A 20,367-nucleotide genomic window follows, 5' to 3' on the forward strand; every position below is an offset into this window, starting at 1 on the left:
CCATGGAGGGGGTCTCTTTAGGCTCCATCTCCCCCCGCCTGGACATTTCGGCCAGTGTCATCCCCATTGAGTCCTGGTAGCTTCTCACATCCCAGATCTCCTGGGCTTTCCAGAGGTTCTTCCCACCCCCACTACTGCATATTTCAATTCATTCTTCTGGCCCTTCTGGGCTTCTCTCCTGTTTCCCCCCACACCTGATCCTGCCCCCCCCCCCTTCTCCTTCCTCCTTTTCTCTTCCACCCAGGTCCATTTCCCTTCTTCTGCCTCCCATGATTATTTTGTTCCGCTTATAAGTGGGTTTAAGTTATCCATACTTGGGCCCTCCTTCTTGTTAAGCTTCCCATGTTCTGTGAGTTGTTTCATGGGTACTCTGAACTTTTTGGCTAATATTCACTAATCAGTGAGTACATACCATACGTGTCCTTTGGGTCTGGGTTACCTCACTCAGGATATTTTCTAGTTCCATCCATTTGCCTGAAAAAAAAAATCATGATTTTCTTGTTTTTAATAGCTGAATAGTATTCCATTGTGTGATGAACCATATTTTCTGTATCCATTTTTTGATTGAGGGATATCTCAATTGGCTGTTTCCAGCTTCTGGCTATTACAAGTAAGGCTGCTAAGAACATAGTGGAGCATGTGTCCTTGTTATATGTTGGAGCATCTTTTGGATATATTCCCAGGAGTGGTATAGCTGGGTCTTCAGGTAGAACTATTTCCAGTTTTCTGAGGAACCTCCAGATTGATTTCCAGAGTGGTTGTACCAGTTTGCAATCCCACCAGCAGTGGAGGAATGTTCCTCTTTCTTCACATCCTCGCCAACATGTGTTATCACCTGAGATTTTGATCTTAGCCATTCTGACTGGTGTAAGGGTAGTATCAGGGTCGTTTTGATTTGCATTTCTCTGATGGCTAAGGGTGTTAAATATCTTTAAGTGCTTCTCAGCCATTCAAGATTCCTCTGTTGAGAATTCTCTCAGAACACAGAAAGTTCTGATGAAGCATTACATTTTTTTAAAAAGGTATTTTAGCTGTCTTCCTCTTCAGTTGGCGGGGGTGGGGGTGGGGGTGGGGGAAGCCTTTCATAAAACTTCCTTCAATTTGTGTTTTTGAATTAATGGCTTGAATCCTTCAATATGATAGCCGTAATAGTTGTGTAATCTCTTCCATGTCTAGATGATTATGGAGACCGGCAATACCAAGAACTCTGCATTAATGGCTAAAAAAGCCCCTACAATGCCCAAGCCTCAGTGGCACCCGCCATGGAAACTCTACAGAGTAAGTGGATCTGTGTGTCCTCCTGCCTCGAGGAGCATGATGGCTTCCCATCATCCAGGAGTGGGGTTGAGAACTTAGGGGTGACTTGAGGTGAGTGGGCTCAATGCTGTGCTGAGGTGTCAGGAGAGCTTTCCAAGAGCAGCTGCAGGGTATCTTGGCTTTAAATAAAATACAGGACACAATGGAAGGCAAACATATGGAGAGCCTGTAACTAAGAAAATTTTTTGCCCTGGTGGTGAAGGAAAACATTTCTTAGAAAGATGTGTCTTTGGTCAGTGATCTTTCCAGCTCTAATAAATTATAAGATGACTCAAAATACATCAGATCAAAAATAAATAGAAAATGGAGAGCCTGCATAATTGTTTTCCATGTGATGGTACAGTAAGACACTGTACTGTCTATACCTGCTGTGTGGGACTGGTGGATTTTAATAGATACAGATCTGAGTACCCACTGCGGGATCAGGATCATGATGCCACCTCATCCTGTACTACTTTAGTCATACACGCTTCCTCTCCTGGCAACCGCTCATCTGAGTTCTGTTAGTATACTTGCATCTTTTCTGTTTTAACTTACTATGACCTGCAAAGTGGATAGTAGATGTTTCTGGAGTGTGGTTACCTTCACTTACAGATTTTGAGATAAAGTACATTCCTCTTTCTTGGTTAGTAGTATTCCATTGTATAGATGAACCTTACTTTCAATATTCATTCTCTCATTGAAGATAAACTAATGTTTCTCACTCTGAAATATAATTGTCAAACTACAGCTGTTTTTGAAGATGATGTGATTCAAGTCTGGGTTGTGGTTAAAATTGAGTGTGTTCTAATGTATGAGTCAGTGTACTCACCTCAGTTTTTATTGCATAGGTTATCAGTGGGCATCTTGGCTGGGTTCGGTGTATCGCTGTGGAACCTGGAAATGAGTGGTTCGTCACTGGATCCGCTGACAGAACTATAAAGGTAATAAGGAGAATGTTGGGTGTCTTCCGTAAGTTACTTCCTAGGGAGGTATTGTTGTATGCAGCACAATTTACCATCAAAACTAATAGCAATGCCTGTTTGCAAAGTGGGATTCAAACTTGTTTTGTAAACATGTTAACTGCCTACTGTTAGTTCTGTAACTTACTGAAGGAAATTTTCCTTCTGTGATTACAGGATGGAAGCATAGTTCTCTGTAGGAGTGTAGTGGAAAGTTCTCTTAAGAGCTAGACTGGTGTAGTCCTACTGCAGTTAGAACTTCAGGTGGACTCAGTTTAGAAGGTCTGTGTTGATGTGCCAGTGTATCTACTGCTAACCCTTCTCTGTGTACACGGATGTATTGTCTAAGAGTCAGCTTTTAAATTGATTTACATATGCCTGCCGGTGTTCTTCCACTGAGCTACTGCTCTAGTAACTTAAAAAAAAATATTTGAGACAAGGTCTCACTGTACCTGTAGCCAGACTGGCCTTGCTGTGTAGACCAGGCTAGTTTTAAATCACAGAGACCCACCTGCCTCTGGACTGCTGGGATTAAAGGTGGTGTGTACCTCCATGCCTGGGAGAAATCCCTCACTTTTATTTTGAATCTTGTTTTTCTTACATAACATCGTCTTGAAGACCTAATATGAAAAGTTCAGTATTTTAACTGAGTAGAATGTGCAGATAATTCTATAACTTGTTTCCCTGTTGTTCAACATTATAGTGTTTAGTTCGGTGATTTTTCATTGTCATAGCCTGCATTTGTTTTCCACAGACTGCTTTTTGTGTATTGTATTTTGTTTTGATAGGTCCTTATAACTACAAGTGTTAGAACAAGTCTTGAGCTGGTGCAGAAAGTGCAACTTTCTTTCCAAAATTAGTGAGCTGATGCTTGGTCCATTGTGCTGACCATGCAGCTTTTTAGACAAGTGCAGGGAAGTGATCACTAGAAACGGATAGACGTCTGATTGTAAACCTACATGCAGACATGTGGTGAGGTTAATGCTTTCATCCTTGGTCCTTTTCTGGATTAAGTTGCTGTTCCCTCAGGTACAGTTAACGATGTGCTATTGGTATTTTCATCATCGTGAATCCTTTCATGAGTTGGGAGCATTAACCGTGTCACGTTCTGCAAATACTTAACCAGCTTCAGTGTCCCTTTCCCCCTGCTTTTATTTGGAAAGGAATCATTTTAAAGAGTCTTAGATTTCCTGTGTATACATTATTGTTATGTCAGTGTATTATTTTGGTGGGAGAAGCAACCAGGATTAAGCAAAACAATTACTTGATTTCAGATTTGGGACTTGGCTAGTGGCAAATTAAAGCTGTCATTGACTGGCCACATCAGTACAGTGCGTGGTGTGATTGTCAGCACGAGGAGCCCTTACTTGTTCTCTTGTGGAGAAGACAAACAAGTGAAGTGCTGGGATCTTGAATATAACAAGGTCAGTGTGGAGCCAGTGAGCTTGTGAGCTCACCCCTGAGCCACTGTCTGCTGCTTGTTTTTACTTCACTGCTGGCCCGTTGGCATGCAACACTAGCTCTTCGCCCAATGTTGATCTTTCTAATGTTAGAAATTATAACCTCTCTGCTTTTATCTTTAGGTTATACGGCACTATCATGGCCATCTAAGTGCAGTGTATGGTCTGGATTTGCATCCAACAATCGATGTCCTGGTGACTTGTAGTCGAGATTCCACTGCTCGGGTAAATGAAATGTGGCTGTGTGGTTTCTTAGGTGCCCTGTGTCTTCTCATATGCAAACTTAACATTAGTGGGTTTTTTTTTTTTTTTTAATATATATATATATATATTAAACAGATTCTTGACCCATTACTGACCTGGTCCCTCTGGATTTGTGACTTCTGTGTTTACTGTTGTTGATATCCTGAATCATGTTGACATAATGACAGCTTCATAGTCTCAGCCAGTGATTCTCATTGGGGGGGTTGACCTTTTTTGGGGTAGAACAACCCTTTCACAGAAGTGGCATAAGACCATCAGAAAACACAGATATTTATGTTAGGATTCATGACAGTACCACAGTTGCAGTTACGAAGTAGCAAAGAAAATAACCTTTTGGTTGGGTTCTTCACAACATGAGAAACTGTATTAAAGGATTGCAGCATTAGGAAGCTTGAGAGCCACTGGTCTAGACTGTCAGAGTGGTTGCCCATTGGCTGTTAATTCTCTAGTTCTATCATGGGACTAAGCTGATAGGTCAGTATCCTGATCTTTAAAGTTTTGTTCTTCCTTGGCCACTATCTCCCCATCACACATGGTTCAGTTCATTGTCCTCCATTTGTGCATTCTCTTCACCATGTTCAGACACATTGGTTTGGCAGAATTAGAACTTTGAGATACGAATAACTGTCCTTTTTCATATCACATTAATTTTACTTTTACAGATCTGGGATGTGAGAACTAAAGCCAGTGTACACACTTTGTCTGGACACACAAATGCAGTTGCTACTGTGAGATGCCAAGCTGCAGAGCCACAGATTATTACTGGTACGATCTGCTTCTCCACCTACTGTCATACCAAAACCATCGCCATTCTGCAGCTGCCTCAGCTCCCCGACCTCCGACTTTGTTCTAGTTTCTCTTCCTATTTTAATCATGGGCATTTGAAATTTAGGATTGCAAGGTGTTCTCTAGGTTTTTGTTGTTATTGTTTATATTTTTGTCTTGTGCTTTTTATGTATCATAGAGTGTGTTAGGCGTTATAAAAGCTGTTTAGAAAACTGCTAGTGTCGTTCTAGAATCTCATGACTTTCTAGTATGAACTTATTTGAATGACATTGGATCTACTGTGACTGGAAATTAATTCTTAAACTTGGTTTGTTTTGTTAGCTAGAAATATTAAGATAAAAAGATTCATTATTTTCCCTTCCCTGCCCCTGGAGTTTAAAATTACATACTTGTTTTTATTTGCTGTTTATAGTATTTTTTTAGATTTGTGTGTTTTGCCTTTGTATATGTATGTGTATCTGTACCTGGTGCCAACAGAAGTCAGAAGAAAGGTCAGATTCCCTGAGCTGGAGTTAGAGATGGTTGTGCCTCACTGTGTGGGTGCCGGAGTGGAACCTAGTCTGCAAGAAGAGAAGGCAGGGCTCTTAGACACTCTAGTGCCTCAGGCAAAAAGTTAAAGGAACTAAATATAAAATAACTACAGTTTTAGAGCTTTGAGGAAATTATTCACAGTGGTAGAACTTTGATTTAGTATATACATGTGTACAGATGAATACTTTGTGTTTTAACTTGTGGATTTTGTCTGGTCTCTGTGTCTTTTCATTATAGGAAGTCACGACACAACAATACGATTATGGGATCTGGTGGCTGGAAAGACACGAGTGACTTTGACGAATCATAAGAAATCGGTCAGGGCTGTGGTCTTACATCCGCTACAGTAAGTGTGTGTTGCTGACTGGCTTTTCTTTCTCTGTTTCTTAGTGAAACTCTGACACCAGGTGGGACTGCTTTACACTGCAGCCTGTGCTGCTTATGACAGGCTTTCATTTCCCGCCTGTGCTGCTTACGACAGGCTTTCATTTCCCATCTTGCTATTTTGCCCCATATTCTGTATGGAATGAAAGACATAGCCCCTCTACAAAGTGACAAATAAGGCCAAATCATGCTTAAAGCTGCATGTCAGAGTAGGTGGTGGAAGTGTCTGGGTGTGTTCAGGACATACAGGGTATTGGACCTACTTTGACCTGTCATGGATTGTTTCACATATGGTGTCCTTCAGAGACAGAGAAGAGTTGGAATCCTAAGGGAGGAGTTAGTGCATAGGAGGAAATGGAGGAAGAGCCATCAGCATTGTGGTCTTGGTTTCCAGAGAAGGCAGGTCACACTGATGTCACTGTCACTCCTGACGCTCCGCTCTCCTCTCCTCTGCTGCTCCCTTTGCCTTCCCTTTCTTGTCCCCGTTTCCTTCCTTTTATTCCTTTTCTCTCTCTTGTCATCCCTTTTCTTTCCTTCTTTCCCTTTCTTCAAAATGTTTTTTGCTCAGTGTGTGTGTGCATATTTATTGTGCTGATTTACTGTAGCAAACTGAAGAAACCAAAACATTGCTCTGGGATTTAAAATGCAGCTGGACAAGTCTGGTGGGACTTGGGATGAAGATAGTGATGATTTTGTGCTGTGATGAACAGTGACATTTTACTGAGGCTATGTGGACCAGACAACACACAGGGCTTTTTCAAAGTTGTGAGTTTCTTTGATACAATGTACTTCCCCATTAATTCCTGTCAATCTTTGTTTCAGTTACACATTTGCGTCTGGTTCTCCAGATAACATAAAGCAGTGGAAATTCCCTGATGGAAGTTTCCTTCAAAATCTTTCTGGTCACAATGCAATTATCAACACTCTGGCAGTCAATACTGATGGAGTACTTGTATCTGGAGGTAACACAAGGTTTTCATGGTGTGTTGGGTTTGTCCTGCTGTTGACGAGAGTGAGTTAGTGTAGTTTCTACAGTATCACACTATGTTGTAGTGGCACTCACTGACGAGGGTGTATGTGCCTATTTGTCATGGGCTGTCTTGCTCATCGATAATCCACACAGCCTGTTGCATAGTTTAGACATCTTTGTGTTCCTATGTGATAAAGGGAGGGATTTATGCTAGTAACTGCTTGATGTTTGATTGGGTTTTAAATGTTATGGTGCCTTTTAAGGTCTACAATTCTGAATTAAACACAAACAAAAGTAGACAAAACCATATTAGGGAATTTGAGAGAGAGAGGGAGGAGAGAGAGGAGAGAGAGAGAGAGAGAGAGAGAGAGAGAGAGAGAGAGAGAGAGTTAGAGTTAGAGTTAGCTAGTTCTACCTCTTTGTATTGCTGATGTGATGGTTATCTATCTTCTGGGTTGTCTGAACTGTTGAAGGGATAGAAGTAGAGCTATGTATTTCCTTTGCAGCCGACAATGGCACGATGCACCTTTGGGACTGGAGAACTGGCTATAATTTTCAGCGTGTTCATGCAGCTGTACAACCTGGGTCTTTGGACAGTGAATCAGGAATATTCGCTTGTGCTTTTGATCGGTCAGAAAGTCGGTTACTAACAGCTGAAGCTGATAAAACCATTAAAGTTTACAGAGAGGATGAGACCGCGGTAAGTTCTTAGTTTTCATATGTCTGTCTGTCTGTCTTCCTATTTTCCTTCATTTTTAGTTTAATTTTATATTTAGAGACAAGGTATTATATGATATCCCTGGCTGGCCTGGAACTCACTTTGTAGCTTAAACTTGACCTTAAACTTGAAGCTGTCTTCCTGCCTCTGCCTCCCAGATGCTGGGGTTATGGGCATGAGCCACCACACCCAGCTTTGACATGCATTTTAAAGTAAACAAACTGCATGCCAATTTGGCAAGGACTGCTCATTTGATTCGTTGTCTGGGTAGCAATCTGACCTGCTTGGAGCTTCTGTGTGGTTTCATTGATGCAGAAACACCAATGAAAAAGCATGACTTTCTAAGTCCAGTTCTTCTCAGTACAGTTACTGGGAAGGAAATGATAGGTTAATGTAGACTGCTGTGGAATTGACATATAGACTTACAGTGCTGGTATTGCTGTAATACCAAAATGGAAATCTGACATTAGGTGAAAATGCAACCAAATGTAGGGTAAACCCATTTATCCCTGCTAAACTTCGATAATGCCAGAAGAAAAGAAAAGAAAAAAGATAATGTTTCATTGAAAGGAAACAAAGTAATAAAATAACATTTTGTTTACTGTTCTGTTTTTAGACAGAAGAAACTCACCCAGTCAGCTGGAAACCAGAAATTATCAAGAGAAAGAGGTTTTAGTGTCTTCATGGCTGTCCTGTTGATGCTTGGTGTTGATGAGGATATCCAGTCATTCATGGAAGCTCACTTGCAGAAAACATTGCTGCTTTGTATTTTACAATAAACTGCTCCCCATGTCCCTCACCTGTGTTTTATTTCTGAAATAAACAGTTTGTAGTTTTAGAAGTGAAATGTAAATATGAAGAATCCAGGCTTATTGACCATTGCTGTCCTAACACTGTTAGGACAGGGTTTGTTGTTGTTTATGTGCATAGGTGTTCTGCCTAGATGTACATTTGTGTACAATGTGGTTCAGATCTCTGGAAATGGTTGTGAGCCACCATGTAGGTGCTGAGAGTGGAGCTTGGGTCCTGGGAGCAGCCAGTGCCTTAACCATTTCTGAAACCCCTATTTTGATAGTTTTGTTAGAAAAATTCTAATGGATGTTTTGAGAGGAATTTTTTAAAACAATACTTTGAAGATTTAAGACAATGGCTGATAATTTGGGATTAAAAGATTGAAGTTCTTTCTGGGCATGGTGGTGGGTGCATGCTTTTAATCCTAGCACTAATGAAGCAGAAGCAAGTGGTTCTCTGTTAGTTTGAGATAGCCTGGTCTATGTAGTGAGTTCTAGGTTAGCCTGGGCTAACTCTGTTGGTGGTGGGGATGGTGGTGATAGTAGTGGTGATTGAGCTTTTAATCTGACTTATTCCAAAAGCAGGTTTATCTGTTCTACCAAGTTTTCCAATGTGTTCTGGTCCAAAAAGAGTAGAAGTATGCAGTCTCAGAGGTTTGCAGTCTTAGCTTGATGTGAAAATGCTGTAACCAGGTCAGTGGCTCTGGGGAGCTCAGAGGCACAGCTGTCATAGTTCTTAGGCTTGAGGATGTTTTCTAGCAATCATTTGAGCTCACCTTGAAGTGGGCAGGGTTCTATTTGGTTAGGTTGGTTGGTTTGCCATAGTGCAGATCAACCAGGCCTCACAAGAGCTGAGCAAGTGTACAAGTGTGTTCCACCAGTCCCTGGCAAAGGTGCTTTCTAAGATAAGAAACCAGAGGACTCTCCCTGTGGAAGCACAGGTGATGTCTTCTCCAGGAACCTCCAGCAGATGCTGGTCTGTTGGAGGGTTAAGTGTTGTTTGGATTGTGCTCTGCGATAGTAAGATTCTGGTAAAGCGGAGAAGACAACTGATGGGGTTAGTGCTGCTGGAATTTGTAACAAAGTCTGCAGGCTTGGGAGGATTTTCTAGAAGAGGGCTCTAGTTTCTAATGCCTGTGCCTCTTGGTAGATGAGTTTCACATCTTATTCCTTTTGGATCTCAGCTCCCCACCAGTCAAGACTCCAAGCTTCACCACTGGTCAGGAGATTGTCGATTCCAAGTTAAGCCACACTGAGATTAAGTCCCATCCAGCATTCTGCAGTTGGGGTGTAATCCAGCCTTTCAAAGCACAGTCTTCTATATGGCTGATTGAAACTATGTGAATCTTTGTCCTGTTACATTTCTAGGAAACTGCTTTCTGGGAATAACCTGACATACTCAGCCAGTGCACGGCACAGTTGCTCTTTAGTCCTTAAAGCTAAATGTCCTGTCCATACAGGACTCGTTTATTTAATGGATTGTGACATTTCAACATTTCCTAGTACTCTGAAAGAAAACACTAGATTATTAGGGCAAGGTTACCAAATACTGCTTATGTAAAACTGTATAACATCTTTGTAAACTAATGGATACTCAGTTAATGAAGTCACATCAAATTGGTAACAGTGACTTTGTGACCTGAGGTAGTAGAATTATGTGAGAACATCAGTCTGCTTTATATATTTCTATTTTCAACTTTCTTACCCATGTATTTTATAAACCAATACTAGGGAGAAAATCCGTATCCTGGAGAGATGAACGTGTCTTAACAGGAGAAACCAAAAAATAGACAATACCTAGTTTCTGTTAGAGTTTCAGTGTTGTGGTGAAACATCATGACCAAAAAACGAAACAAAAAAAGTTGGGAGGAAAGGATTTATTTGGCGTATACCTCTGTATCCCTGCCAATTGAAGGAAGTCATAGTAGGATCCTGGAGGCAGAAGCTAAAGCAGAGGCCATGGAAGAGTGCTGCTTGGGTTAATTTGACATAAAACTAGCCTGCACAGTCCCCAGAGGACAAGGAGATGGGTGAGTCCCTACTATCCTACAAACAAATTCAACTCATGTGGAGCCCAGGTATCAACTGAAGGAGCGTTTTTTAAAGTGCGCCTTCTGCTGTCCTGCATTACATAGCAAAAGTCTTCACAAACATTTGTCTGTTATATATGATCACGAGCTTTTCAAGGATGCAGCAGCAGGCTGTCACAGCTGCAAGCTGATGGAGGGGAGGGAGTAGCTGAAACAATGCTGCCACATTAGGGTTAGGTCTTCCACATAAAACACAAATTACCCAGCCTAATAACTATTTTGTGTCTGCTTGTTTGTTTTTCAAGTCATGGTTTCTCTGTGCAGCCTTGACTGTCCTGGGACTAGGCTGGCCTCAAACTCAGAGAGTTGCCTGCTTTTGCCTCTCAGGTGCTGGGATTAAAACACTACGACCACTCAGCTACTTAATAACTTCTCATAGTTCAATTTTTTTTGCACCAGACACTGTAAGATGCATTCATTATTTATTGCAAATTTACATTGTATTGGGTTTTATGATGGTTCATTCTGACTTTCAACTTGATTGACTGCAGACAACTAGCAGACTTGGCTCTGCATAGGTCTATGGGGATATCTCCTAGAAGGATTAACAGGAATGAGTGGGCAGATCTAAAGAGGTCTAAGGAGGAGCAGTGCCATTTTTTGCCTGCCTACTTATAACTCCTTGCGGGTGAATGTACTCACCCTGTTGTGTCTGCTGCCGCTGCTGCTGACGATGACAATTATTCATTTTTTGCTGACATGGGAATTCAGATCCCTTGGCTTTCCAGTATAGATTGAGGATTCATGGCTCTTCAGGAATCTTTCAAAATTCATCATCAGACTGGGGCTCCTGAGGTATCCAACCTCATGGGCCAAGGCTCTTCAACACACCAAAAGCCATTATTGGACTTCCCAGTCTCTATTGTGTAAGCCAGCCTAGTAAATCTCCTTTGTGATACTTGTTCACTTCGGGGGCTGTTTCTCTAGAGAACCATCATGGAGACAAATGTTCTGCATTTCACTTGCTTAATCTTAATGTACTTGGAATAGGAATTGCTACCAGGGTTCAATTCTAAAAACGAAAAAGATAGGCTTATTTAGAGGAGAGGAAGGAGGAAAGAGAGGGAGGAGAGGGAGAGAGAGAACCTGTGCAGGGTCCTGTGAAGGTTCTCCCTTTTGTTGAACTCCCAGTCATCAGTCTCATACAGAGCAAAGTATAAGAGGGTGGGTTTGGGACAGACAGAAGGGAAGTAGGCAGCATTCTTTCCTGTAGAGTTATAGCCTAAAACGAGTCTGGATTGATTTAGATTATCTATTTGGCATTCATATGTTGAGTACATGTATCTGTCTCTACCTTACCTAACAGTGCCTAATGTCATGTAAGTGTTCCATAATCAGCAGTTATACTTTATTATTTAGAGAGTGATGGCAAGAAGAAAGCCTGCACATATTTGGTGCAGATGCAGTCTTTAATCTCAGGTTGGTTGCATATATGATTATAGAACTGGGGACACAAAGCCAACTGTACTTCTGAGACACGGGAAGGTGCCCACGGGTTCTGTGCAAACACTGCCCTGTTTTACATAAGGGGTCTTGTGATGGTTTGTGTATGCTCTGCCCAGGGAGTGACAGGATTAGAAGGTGTGGCCCTCTTGGAGTAGGTGTGGCCTTGGAGTAGGTTTGTTACTGTGGGTGTGGGCTTTAAGACCCTCATCCTAATTGCCTAGAAGCCAGTATTCTGCTAGCAGCCTTCGGATGAAGATGTAGAACTCTCAGCTCCTCCTGCAGCATGCCTGCCTAGATGCCACCATGTTCCTGGCTTGATGATAAAGGACAGAACCTCTGAACCTGTAAGCCATCCCCTATTAAATGTTTGCCTTTATAAGCGTTGCCTTGGCCTTGTGTCTGTACACAGAAGTAAAACCCTAACTAAGACAGGGCCCAACCATCCTAGAACCTTGGTGGAGTTGGAGCTAGAGGCAGCTCTACAGGACAGAGTAAAGCAGAGGGTCTCAGCCTTGTAACAACCCAGGGTACTGCAATCCCACTCCAGGAGATTTTACCGGCTGCGGTCAGAATCTGGCCAAACACTGCTGGCCAACATCCATTCCTTTTCTAGCTCTCTCACACAGAGCCGCCCCCAGGGGGTTGTGTGGGGATTTCTGTCCTTCACAGCCTCTGTCACAATCCTCAAAGTGTTGTTTGTCAAATATATTAATGCCACACTCTTAATCTATATAGGTAAAAATGTTATATTTTGTGAATAAGGTCTTGTGGTTTTGTGCCTGTGTACACGTGTGTGTGTGTGCACGTGTGTGTGTGTGTGTGTGTGTGTGTGTGTGTGTGTGTGTGTGGTGTTGCGTCTTTGCTGTGACATGTGGACTTGTCAAATTTCTGGAAGTGCATATGGGGTAAATGTCCTGTTTTCTTAGCCAGTGTGCTTAGGACCATCCCTCTTTCTGTCTTCTTGGACATTACTTTATTGCTTCCATTGAAGAAATATACTGTTTCTTTTGTTCATGTGTTTTTTACAAACATCATTAACATTGAGCCTTGTATGATTTCTAAAAGATACTAGCTGACAGTACAGTTGTAGAGTCAACATGTGCAGCCACGCCCTTTACATTTTCCTATCCAGGCAAACTGCACCAGGCTCTTGAATTTACACTCCTTTCATGCTGTAATTCCTTTGAAATGGGCTCTGCTCTGTAAAGAAATTGAGAGGTAAAAATCCCATTTCACCCAGGGGGTTATATGGAACATCCTTCATGTTTGCTGATAAGAAAATCAATTGGGAAAATATCCAACAATTTGAGGACATTAAAAAAAAAAATAAACCAGCTCAGAAAACAGGAAAGCTTATTTGAGGCCCATTGTTTGCTGATACAGTGACCACACTGACCACACCTGGTCTGTAAGCTTGTTTAAGATAATACAGAGTTTTTTTTTTTTTTTTTTTCTCAAAAATACTTTTATTTTGTTTGTAAAATTATGGCATTTTGGCTGTGGTATCTCTACATGGCCTACGTGAAATTTGGCCCCAAAACATCTAAGTAAGACTGGGAAGATCTTGTGAGCCTCCTTCCATGACTGATGTTAACAGGGACGCAGGGAGGGAGTGACAGTTTCTTCTGGAGTGCAGCCACTGGTCAGCTCCCTCTGCACCAGTAACCAGCTTCCTTTGGGTGCTCGGGTGCTTGTGCTGGCAACCTTAGTTAAACTCAGTGGGTCACACCCACAAAGATAAAATGAAGGGGACCTTGGTAAGAAAGGGAAGGATCATATGAGAAGTAATGAGAAGAGGAAAAAAACAACTAAAAATGCATATATACATGTGTGAAATGCTCAGAGAATAAAAAAATAAAATAATTAAACTATAACGTTATCGAGATATTCACATAGCGTTCAGCTCACCCACTTCCAACATATAATTCTGTAGATTTTTAGTTCAACAGGGTTATATTACCATCATCAAAATCAGTTATGGGACATCTGAAAAATATTTAGTTATTATTTGTATTGTGTCATGTGTGCATTGGCACCACAGTATCTCAATGCAGATTACCAGAATTCTCATTACCCAGGCTTGTGTGGCTGGTGAGTACCTTTACCTGCTGAGCCATCTCCCCAGCCTCTTGGCATTTCTAGCACCATTCAAAGAAACTGCAGGTTGAGGTTTGGTGTGTTGCCATGACTGGTACTGCTAAAGTCTGTACCCTAAGGGCTAGTTGCCTTGAGAGGAGTGATTTCTCACCTATACCAGCTTTTGTTATGCAAACCGTGCTCCTTAATTTCAAACTATTGTTTGAGTAAAAATGGCTACAGCCAATTACTGGAGGGAAGAGAGGTTGGCAGGTTTTCAGTTACCTGATGGGGGGGAGGGGTGAAGGAGGAGGTGAAGGACTCTGGGAGGAGAAGGGGAAAGGCCACCAGGAGAGGAGATGGACCATGAGCACATAGCCAGGAGGAACAGCAAGTGTTTGGGGAACACAGCTGGGGAGGTATCCAGGCCAGCAGTTAGAAAAGAAGGTTATGGGTGAAACCCCAATAATTGTCAAAGCCAAATAAAATAATCATTTGTAAGCTAGAGGTTAAGGTTAAGTTGGCTCAACTACAACTCCATGCTTACCAGCCGTCTGTCAAGTGCTCCCTGGCTCTCTGCCCTGATCAGCTACTCGTCTGTTCCGCACCCATGGATTTGCTGCTCCTGGACCTTTCCTTAGTGTGGACTCATCAATATAGTCTTTAGTCACTGGTTTCTTCCCCTTAGACATGTTTTCCAGGTTCATCCACTTCGAGGCATGCATCATGGAGTGCTCCTTTTTGTTGCTAAATCCTGTCCCCTTGTGTGCCCCATTGCCTCTCCACCGGTTATTTGATGGATTTTGAGTGAATGCACGTTTTTATACATTAGAATAAAGCACATAGTAAACATCTGCTGGATGGTTTCTGATGTATTTAGAGGAGAGACCCTAAGTTATTCAGGACTCCTAATTTGTTAAGCAAGTCAAATCCCCATTTGCTATAGACTTGAGCCATTCTGATGGTTCTGTGGCCAGTAGGAAGAGTACGTGTTAGGGGAACACAGCTGGGGAGGTATTTTTTAAAAAATTGCAGGTATTTTTTCCCTCAATTTTTCAGAACTTAAGAAGCAATGTTATCAAATAAATAATAATTTTTTTTTTTTTTTTTTTTTAGAAAATAGGCAAAAGCTTGGAGTTACATAAAGGGCATATTGTATCCGTCCGTGAACTACACGTAAGTAGGAAATATTCATATAAACCAACTCTTAACATTTTTGTTGTAGCTAATGTCTTTGGAAGCAATGTACAGATGTATTTTGCCTTACTAAATACATTAGTAAAATACATTAGTCATGATAATAATGGTACCAACAAATGCTCACAAAACAGTTGCTGTATGCCTGGCATTATCCCCAGTGACTTTACATACATTAGCACATAATACTTAAAACTAAAGCCAGTTACATAATTTACGTGGCTCCGAGCAAAATGAAAATTCAAGGCCTGCTGTTTACAGATCAGACAGAAGGTGCCATTAGCAGTAGGCATTACAGCAGAAAGCTTCAGCCTTTGTCCTGATACTGTTTGTGTGTGTGTGTGTGTGTGTGTGTGTGTGCTACTTAAAAATTTAAACAGAAATAAGTAAAGAAATATTAGCACGCATCTTAACATTTATTTTTATATCATGCGGTGTTCATTTAGATGCAAATATAAGCCCTTCATTCATACGCAAACTCACCAAACTTACAATTTGTATTTCATAGCTCATATGTGCCTATGCATTTTGGTGGTTACCGGAACAGTGGAAAATGCACCAAACTTGGTTGTAAACCATCTTCACTACTTCAGGATACTAAGCAAGGATTCTCCCACTGAGCTGCTCTTCCAACCCATGCTGCGTTTCTTAATGGTGCTGGGTCACTGAGGGACAGGAAGAATGGAAAGACAAAGAACAACAAAGGTTCACTTTTCCTCTCTCCTTTTATGTTGTCAGTTTTTCAGCCAAAGTGGTTGATTACTCTGGGATATAATATTTGCTTGAAAAGAATATGTGTGTGTACACGTCTGTGCGTGGGTTTGTGTGAGTGCAGGTGCCAGAGGAAGCCAGAGGTGTGAGCTCCCCCAGGAGCTGGAGCTACAGATGCTGTGAGCTGCCTGAGGTGAGTGCTCAGGACCAAACTATTGTCCACTGCAAGAGCTATATGACCCCTTAACCACTGAGCCATCCTTCCATTCCCTAGGAAGCAACTTCAATTTCTCGTCCTCTCAAAAATCCCGTCAGATCTTTAATAATTGTTTTCAAATGCATGGATGCCTTCCATGTAACAGATTGCCAAGTTTTTAGGGTTTTTTTTTTTTTTTTCTTTTCTTTTGACTTTGTTCTTTCATTTATGTTCTCGGCTCTGTTTGTAGAAATGTTTGTCAAATGCTGAGCAATTCTGGCATGTGCAGTTTGTTGCCAAGTATAAAATTACCCCTTTCAGTTCCGCTGATAGGCAAGTACACAAGTGCCCAGAAGTCCTTGGAAGGGCCTCTAGGAGGGAACTGGGGGAGGGGCTTGCCCAAGGTGACAAGATGAGAAAGCCCTGGGGCAGGACATGCTCACATGTGAATACAACTGGCTAGAAATCATGTACAGTGCACTTGAAGTCGCCTAAGAGAACAGATCTTAGCAGTTCTCACCACACAGATAGTGACTAGGGGCTGGAGAGATGGCTCCGCGATTAAGCGCACTGGCTCCTCTTCAGAGGAGCTGGGTCAGCTCACTAGCATCTCTAACTCTAGTTCCAGGGGATATGTCGTCCTCTTCTGGCCTTTTTGGGTACTGCATGCACATGAGGCAGGGAAAACACCTATATACATAAAACAGACATTAAACGAACATGGAAGTAGTAATTTGACCGATAACTTCACAGTGTATATGCACCAAATCCCATACTTGTTCAATATACACATTTTGCCAATTCTTTGTCTGTCCGTACAACTGTCCTTAGACAAGTGACCAAGCAGTGCGTTCCTTTGCAATTCTGTAATGTTAATGAACAAAGATAGACTGGTAATCTAATGTAATGTAATGTTTTGAAGGATAGATTGGAACTTGGTTACTAATGATTTTAATGAATCAAATAGAGATATTTGTAAGAACTGCCTATTTGGTCTTAATTTATAAAAACTGGAACTTTAAAAATTCTCTTTCTTAGATGAAGGAATGGCAGAAAGCAGACAAATGTACCTGGATTGAAATCAGAATCTTCTCATTCCAAGCATATAACACTCCAACAACTCCTTAGCTCTGCTTGATTTTTCTCCGGGATTATTGTGTGTGTGCGAGTGTGAGTGTGTGTTTGAGTATGAGTGTGTGTATGTGCTCATATGTGTGTGTTTGTGTGTGATGTTCATGTTTATGGGTGTGTGTATTCGTGAGTTTGTGTGTGTGTGTGTGTGTGTGTGTGTGTGTGCGTTGTGGCCCATGCTGAACTCAGGCTTGCTATATGGTCAAAGATGACCTGGAACCTATGCTCCTCCTGCCTCTCTTCCCAAATGCTGGAATCACAGGTGTCCTGTCTTCCTGTCCCTGGGATTGATCTATGCATGCTAGGAAAGCACTAGCAGACACACTCCCAGGCCTCATATGTCACTTTTATTTTACAGATGTATTTTTCGTTGACTGTTTGCCTGACACATTAGTTATTTTGTTGTTGTTGTTGTTGCTGTGACCAAACAAACGTCTACCAAGAAGCAACTTAAGGGAAAAGGGATTTGCTTTATGGTAGGAAAGACATGGATACAGGAGCGTAAAGTGGATGATCACACTGCATTCACAGCCAAGTGGCAGAGAGAAGTGAATACTGGGACTCGACTCCTAGTCTCCTCTACATTTAGTCTGTGAACCTAGCCCAAGGCCTGGCCCTACCCTCATTCAATGTAGCTCTTCCTTGTCCTTTAACCTTTCTGGAAACACTTTCAAGACATGCCTAGAGGTGTATTTCAAAAGCCCATTCAAATCAATAGCCAATTAATATATTCTGGATAGTAGCAGGGGGTGGTGGTTTGAATATGCTTGGCCCAGGGAACAGCATTATTAGGAGATGGCCTTTTGGAGTAGGTGTGGCCTTGTTGGAGGAAGTGTGTCACTTTGTGGTTGAGCTTTGACACCCTTCTCCTAGCTGCCTGGAAGCCAGTCTTCTCCTAGCAGCCTTTAGAACAAGATGTAGAACTCTCGGCTCCTCCAGCACCATGCCTGCCTGGATGCTGCCATGCTTCCCACCATGACGATAATGGACTGAACCTCAGAACCTGTAAGGCAGCCCCGGTTAAATGTTGTCCTTAATAAGAGTTGCCTTGGTCACGGTGTCTATTCACAGCAATGAAAATACTAAGACACAGGGCGACACCATTCGTGGGCATATTCTGTACACAGAGAATTGTTTAATACATGGTAGGTACTTAATAGTCTTTGTTAGATCGTCAAAAATCTGAAATTCCAATCACCGAGGAACTGGGAGAATCACTTTCCAGTGTTCTGATTTGGACTTTAAACAATCATAATGAAGGTAAATTATTGAACAAATCATTTGATGTTAAGCATAGGGGCGCTGGAAGTAATTTTAATAAGGTTAATTTATACCTTGATGAATTTCAGATGTAATCAGCAGTTAGCAGCAGACTCATTCATTCTGAAAACCTGATAAAATCAAGTAGCATCTGAAGGTGAGAGTGTGGCTGTTGTCGTATTCTCTCCCAGTGTTTCCCCAGCGACCTCTGCCTGATCTTATTTTAACCTCCTGTACCTGCTGCTGCCCTTTGTGGTTAGAGCTTATAGCCCGAGGCTCCCATAAGGACAGAAAATTGAGAGTTTTGACCCCAAGTGTAATCTCTATGCTGTCTGTATGATTGAAGAATTCAACTCTGAAGGGGAGAAATAAAACCTAAATAAAACATTTCCACAGCAGAAACAGAAACTGCACATTTCAAATCCACAGGAAGGAGGCTCACTCTTGCCTTACACCTTTGCTGACTTTTTTTTTTTTACTTGAATTAAGGAATTTAAATAAGAGAGGAAAGCCTAAATGTCACTAGTAAAAATACTCTAATAGTTTGAACACAGAACTGTCATCTGTAACCAGATCTTGAATTGAGAGAGTTCCTAGGAATAAACATACTTGGCCTTTATTTTTTTTTTATTCGATATTTATTTACATTTCAGATGTCATCCCCTTTCCCACCCCCTCCATTAATCCCCTATCCCATCCCTCCTCCTCCTCCTCCTTTTTTGCTTTTATACTGTTTAAATTACATGCAACTATTAAGGTCAGTTCTAGGTTGAGGAACTAGCAACACAATAGATGCAAATAGTCAAGGAACAAGCAAGACAATAAGCCCAGAGAGTCAAAGAACACACAGGACTCTTCCTTGTCCTTTAACCTTTAAACAAAAATATGGAACGCTTCATGAATTTGTCATCCTTTCGCAGGGGCCATGCTAATCTTCTCTGTATTGTTCCGATTTTAGTATATATGCTGCCTAAGCAAGCACCATCCTTGGCCTTTATGGTCTTCACGGTTGATGAGAGGGGAGGGTTCAGATCCCAGCGTCTCTACTCTACTCACAACAGCAGTAACAACTTACTGCTCACTCTGAGGAGGATGCTCACTGTCAGCTGGCTCTCTACCAGCCTTTGGAAGGGTGCGCTGCCGCCATTGAGGCCAGGTCTTTCCACTTCATTAACCTAATCTGGAAACTTCCTCCCAGAAAACAAAACAAAACAAAACAAAACAAAACAAAACAAAACAAAACAAAACACAGGGCTTTATTTCCATGGTGATACTAAATCTCATCAAGGTGACAACCAAGTTTAAACACCTCAGTGTGTCAAGGGGATAGACATTTTAACCCGTGGCAGGATTGTGTCATCAAAGAGTAAAGCGGCCCCAGTGGAGGCAATACTGAGTGTTCTTGAGCAGCGAGCTGTTAGCTCCCTGCTTACTCTGAGAACCCCAATTTTGTCCACTGTTTTTACCTTTATAACTGTCCAAAACTACCTATGGAGTTCTCTCCTGCTTGCTTCTGTCTAGGTCCAGTGATGGTTCCAGACTCTAGGAGAATATTATATCTTAGTTCTTCACTAAAGCAATTTCTTCTTTTAACTTCCCATTGGGGTGCCTCTGGACAGTACAATGCAGTGTTTGGGTGAGTTCCATGTTGAGAACTTATGGGATAAATGGCCACAGCCTTTGTAGGTAGAGGTAAATATTGAAAAAAATCATTTACAGGAAGCAGGTTTTGGCTATGATGGAACATTTTTATTACTATTATTACAGTTACTTTGGTGCAGAGGAATCGTAGTTTGTGAAAAACAACCTTGATTTTCAGATGTGCCAAAGAACTAATTTTCAGTTTTATTGCTTTGTGATTATTATTGATTTTGCTAGCTTATTTAATCAATCTCAGATTACATTATGCAAATGTAGATAGACCTTTCTATGAATCAGTTCAGTTTTGTTGATAATAATTTATTTGATCAAGTAAGTAATATAAGATACACTATTTAAAAAAAAAACATGACCATGGAAAAATATTTGAAGACTTGAACACAATCGTACATTTATGTTGAGTTATAAACTTGACTTTGGGTGCATGTATTGTCATTTG

General features: G+C 41.5%; 1 protein-coding gene and 1 non-coding gene across 2 annotated transcripts in view; one reads left to right on the plus strand and one right to left on the minus strand.

Moving 5' to 3' along the window:
* Plrg1 (pleiotropic regulator 1) overlaps window positions 1-8,170 on the plus strand; it is a 17,237-nt gene extending 9,067 nt beyond the window's left edge. Inside the window, exons 7-15 of the mRNA XM_034501464.2 lie at window positions 1,177-1,278; window positions 2,148-2,240; window positions 3,533-3,682; window positions 3,842-3,943; window positions 4,645-4,747; window positions 5,537-5,645; window positions 6,506-6,645; window positions 7,160-7,353; window positions 7,988-8,170. Of these exons, the coding sequence (XP_034357355.1) occupies window positions 1,177-1,278; window positions 2,148-2,240; window positions 3,533-3,682; window positions 3,842-3,943; window positions 4,645-4,747; window positions 5,537-5,645; window positions 6,506-6,645; window positions 7,160-7,353; window positions 7,988-8,047 (1,053 nt within the window). The 3' untranslated portion in view covers window positions 8,048-8,170. The remainder of the gene's footprint in view (window positions 1-1,176; window positions 1,279-2,147; window positions 2,241-3,532; window positions 3,683-3,841; window positions 3,944-4,644; window positions 4,748-5,536; window positions 5,646-6,505; window positions 6,646-7,159; window positions 7,354-7,987) is intronic.
* Window positions 8,171-19,148: 10,978 nt separating this feature from the next.
* On the minus strand, window positions 19,149-19,251 carry LOC117708091 (U6 spliceosomal RNA). The gene has a single exon (XR_004606797.1). It is a non-coding gene; the product is annotated as a U6 spliceosomal RNA (small nuclear RNA).
* Between the last annotated feature and the right edge of the window lie 1,116 nt (window positions 19,252-20,367).

Source organism: Arvicanthis niloticus, chromosome 4 (genome assembly GCF_011762505.2).
Source record: "Arvicanthis niloticus isolate mArvNil1 chromosome 4, mArvNil1.pat.X, whole genome shotgun sequence".
Taxonomy (NCBI): Eukaryota; Metazoa; Chordata; class Mammalia; order Rodentia; family Muridae; genus Arvicanthis; species Arvicanthis niloticus.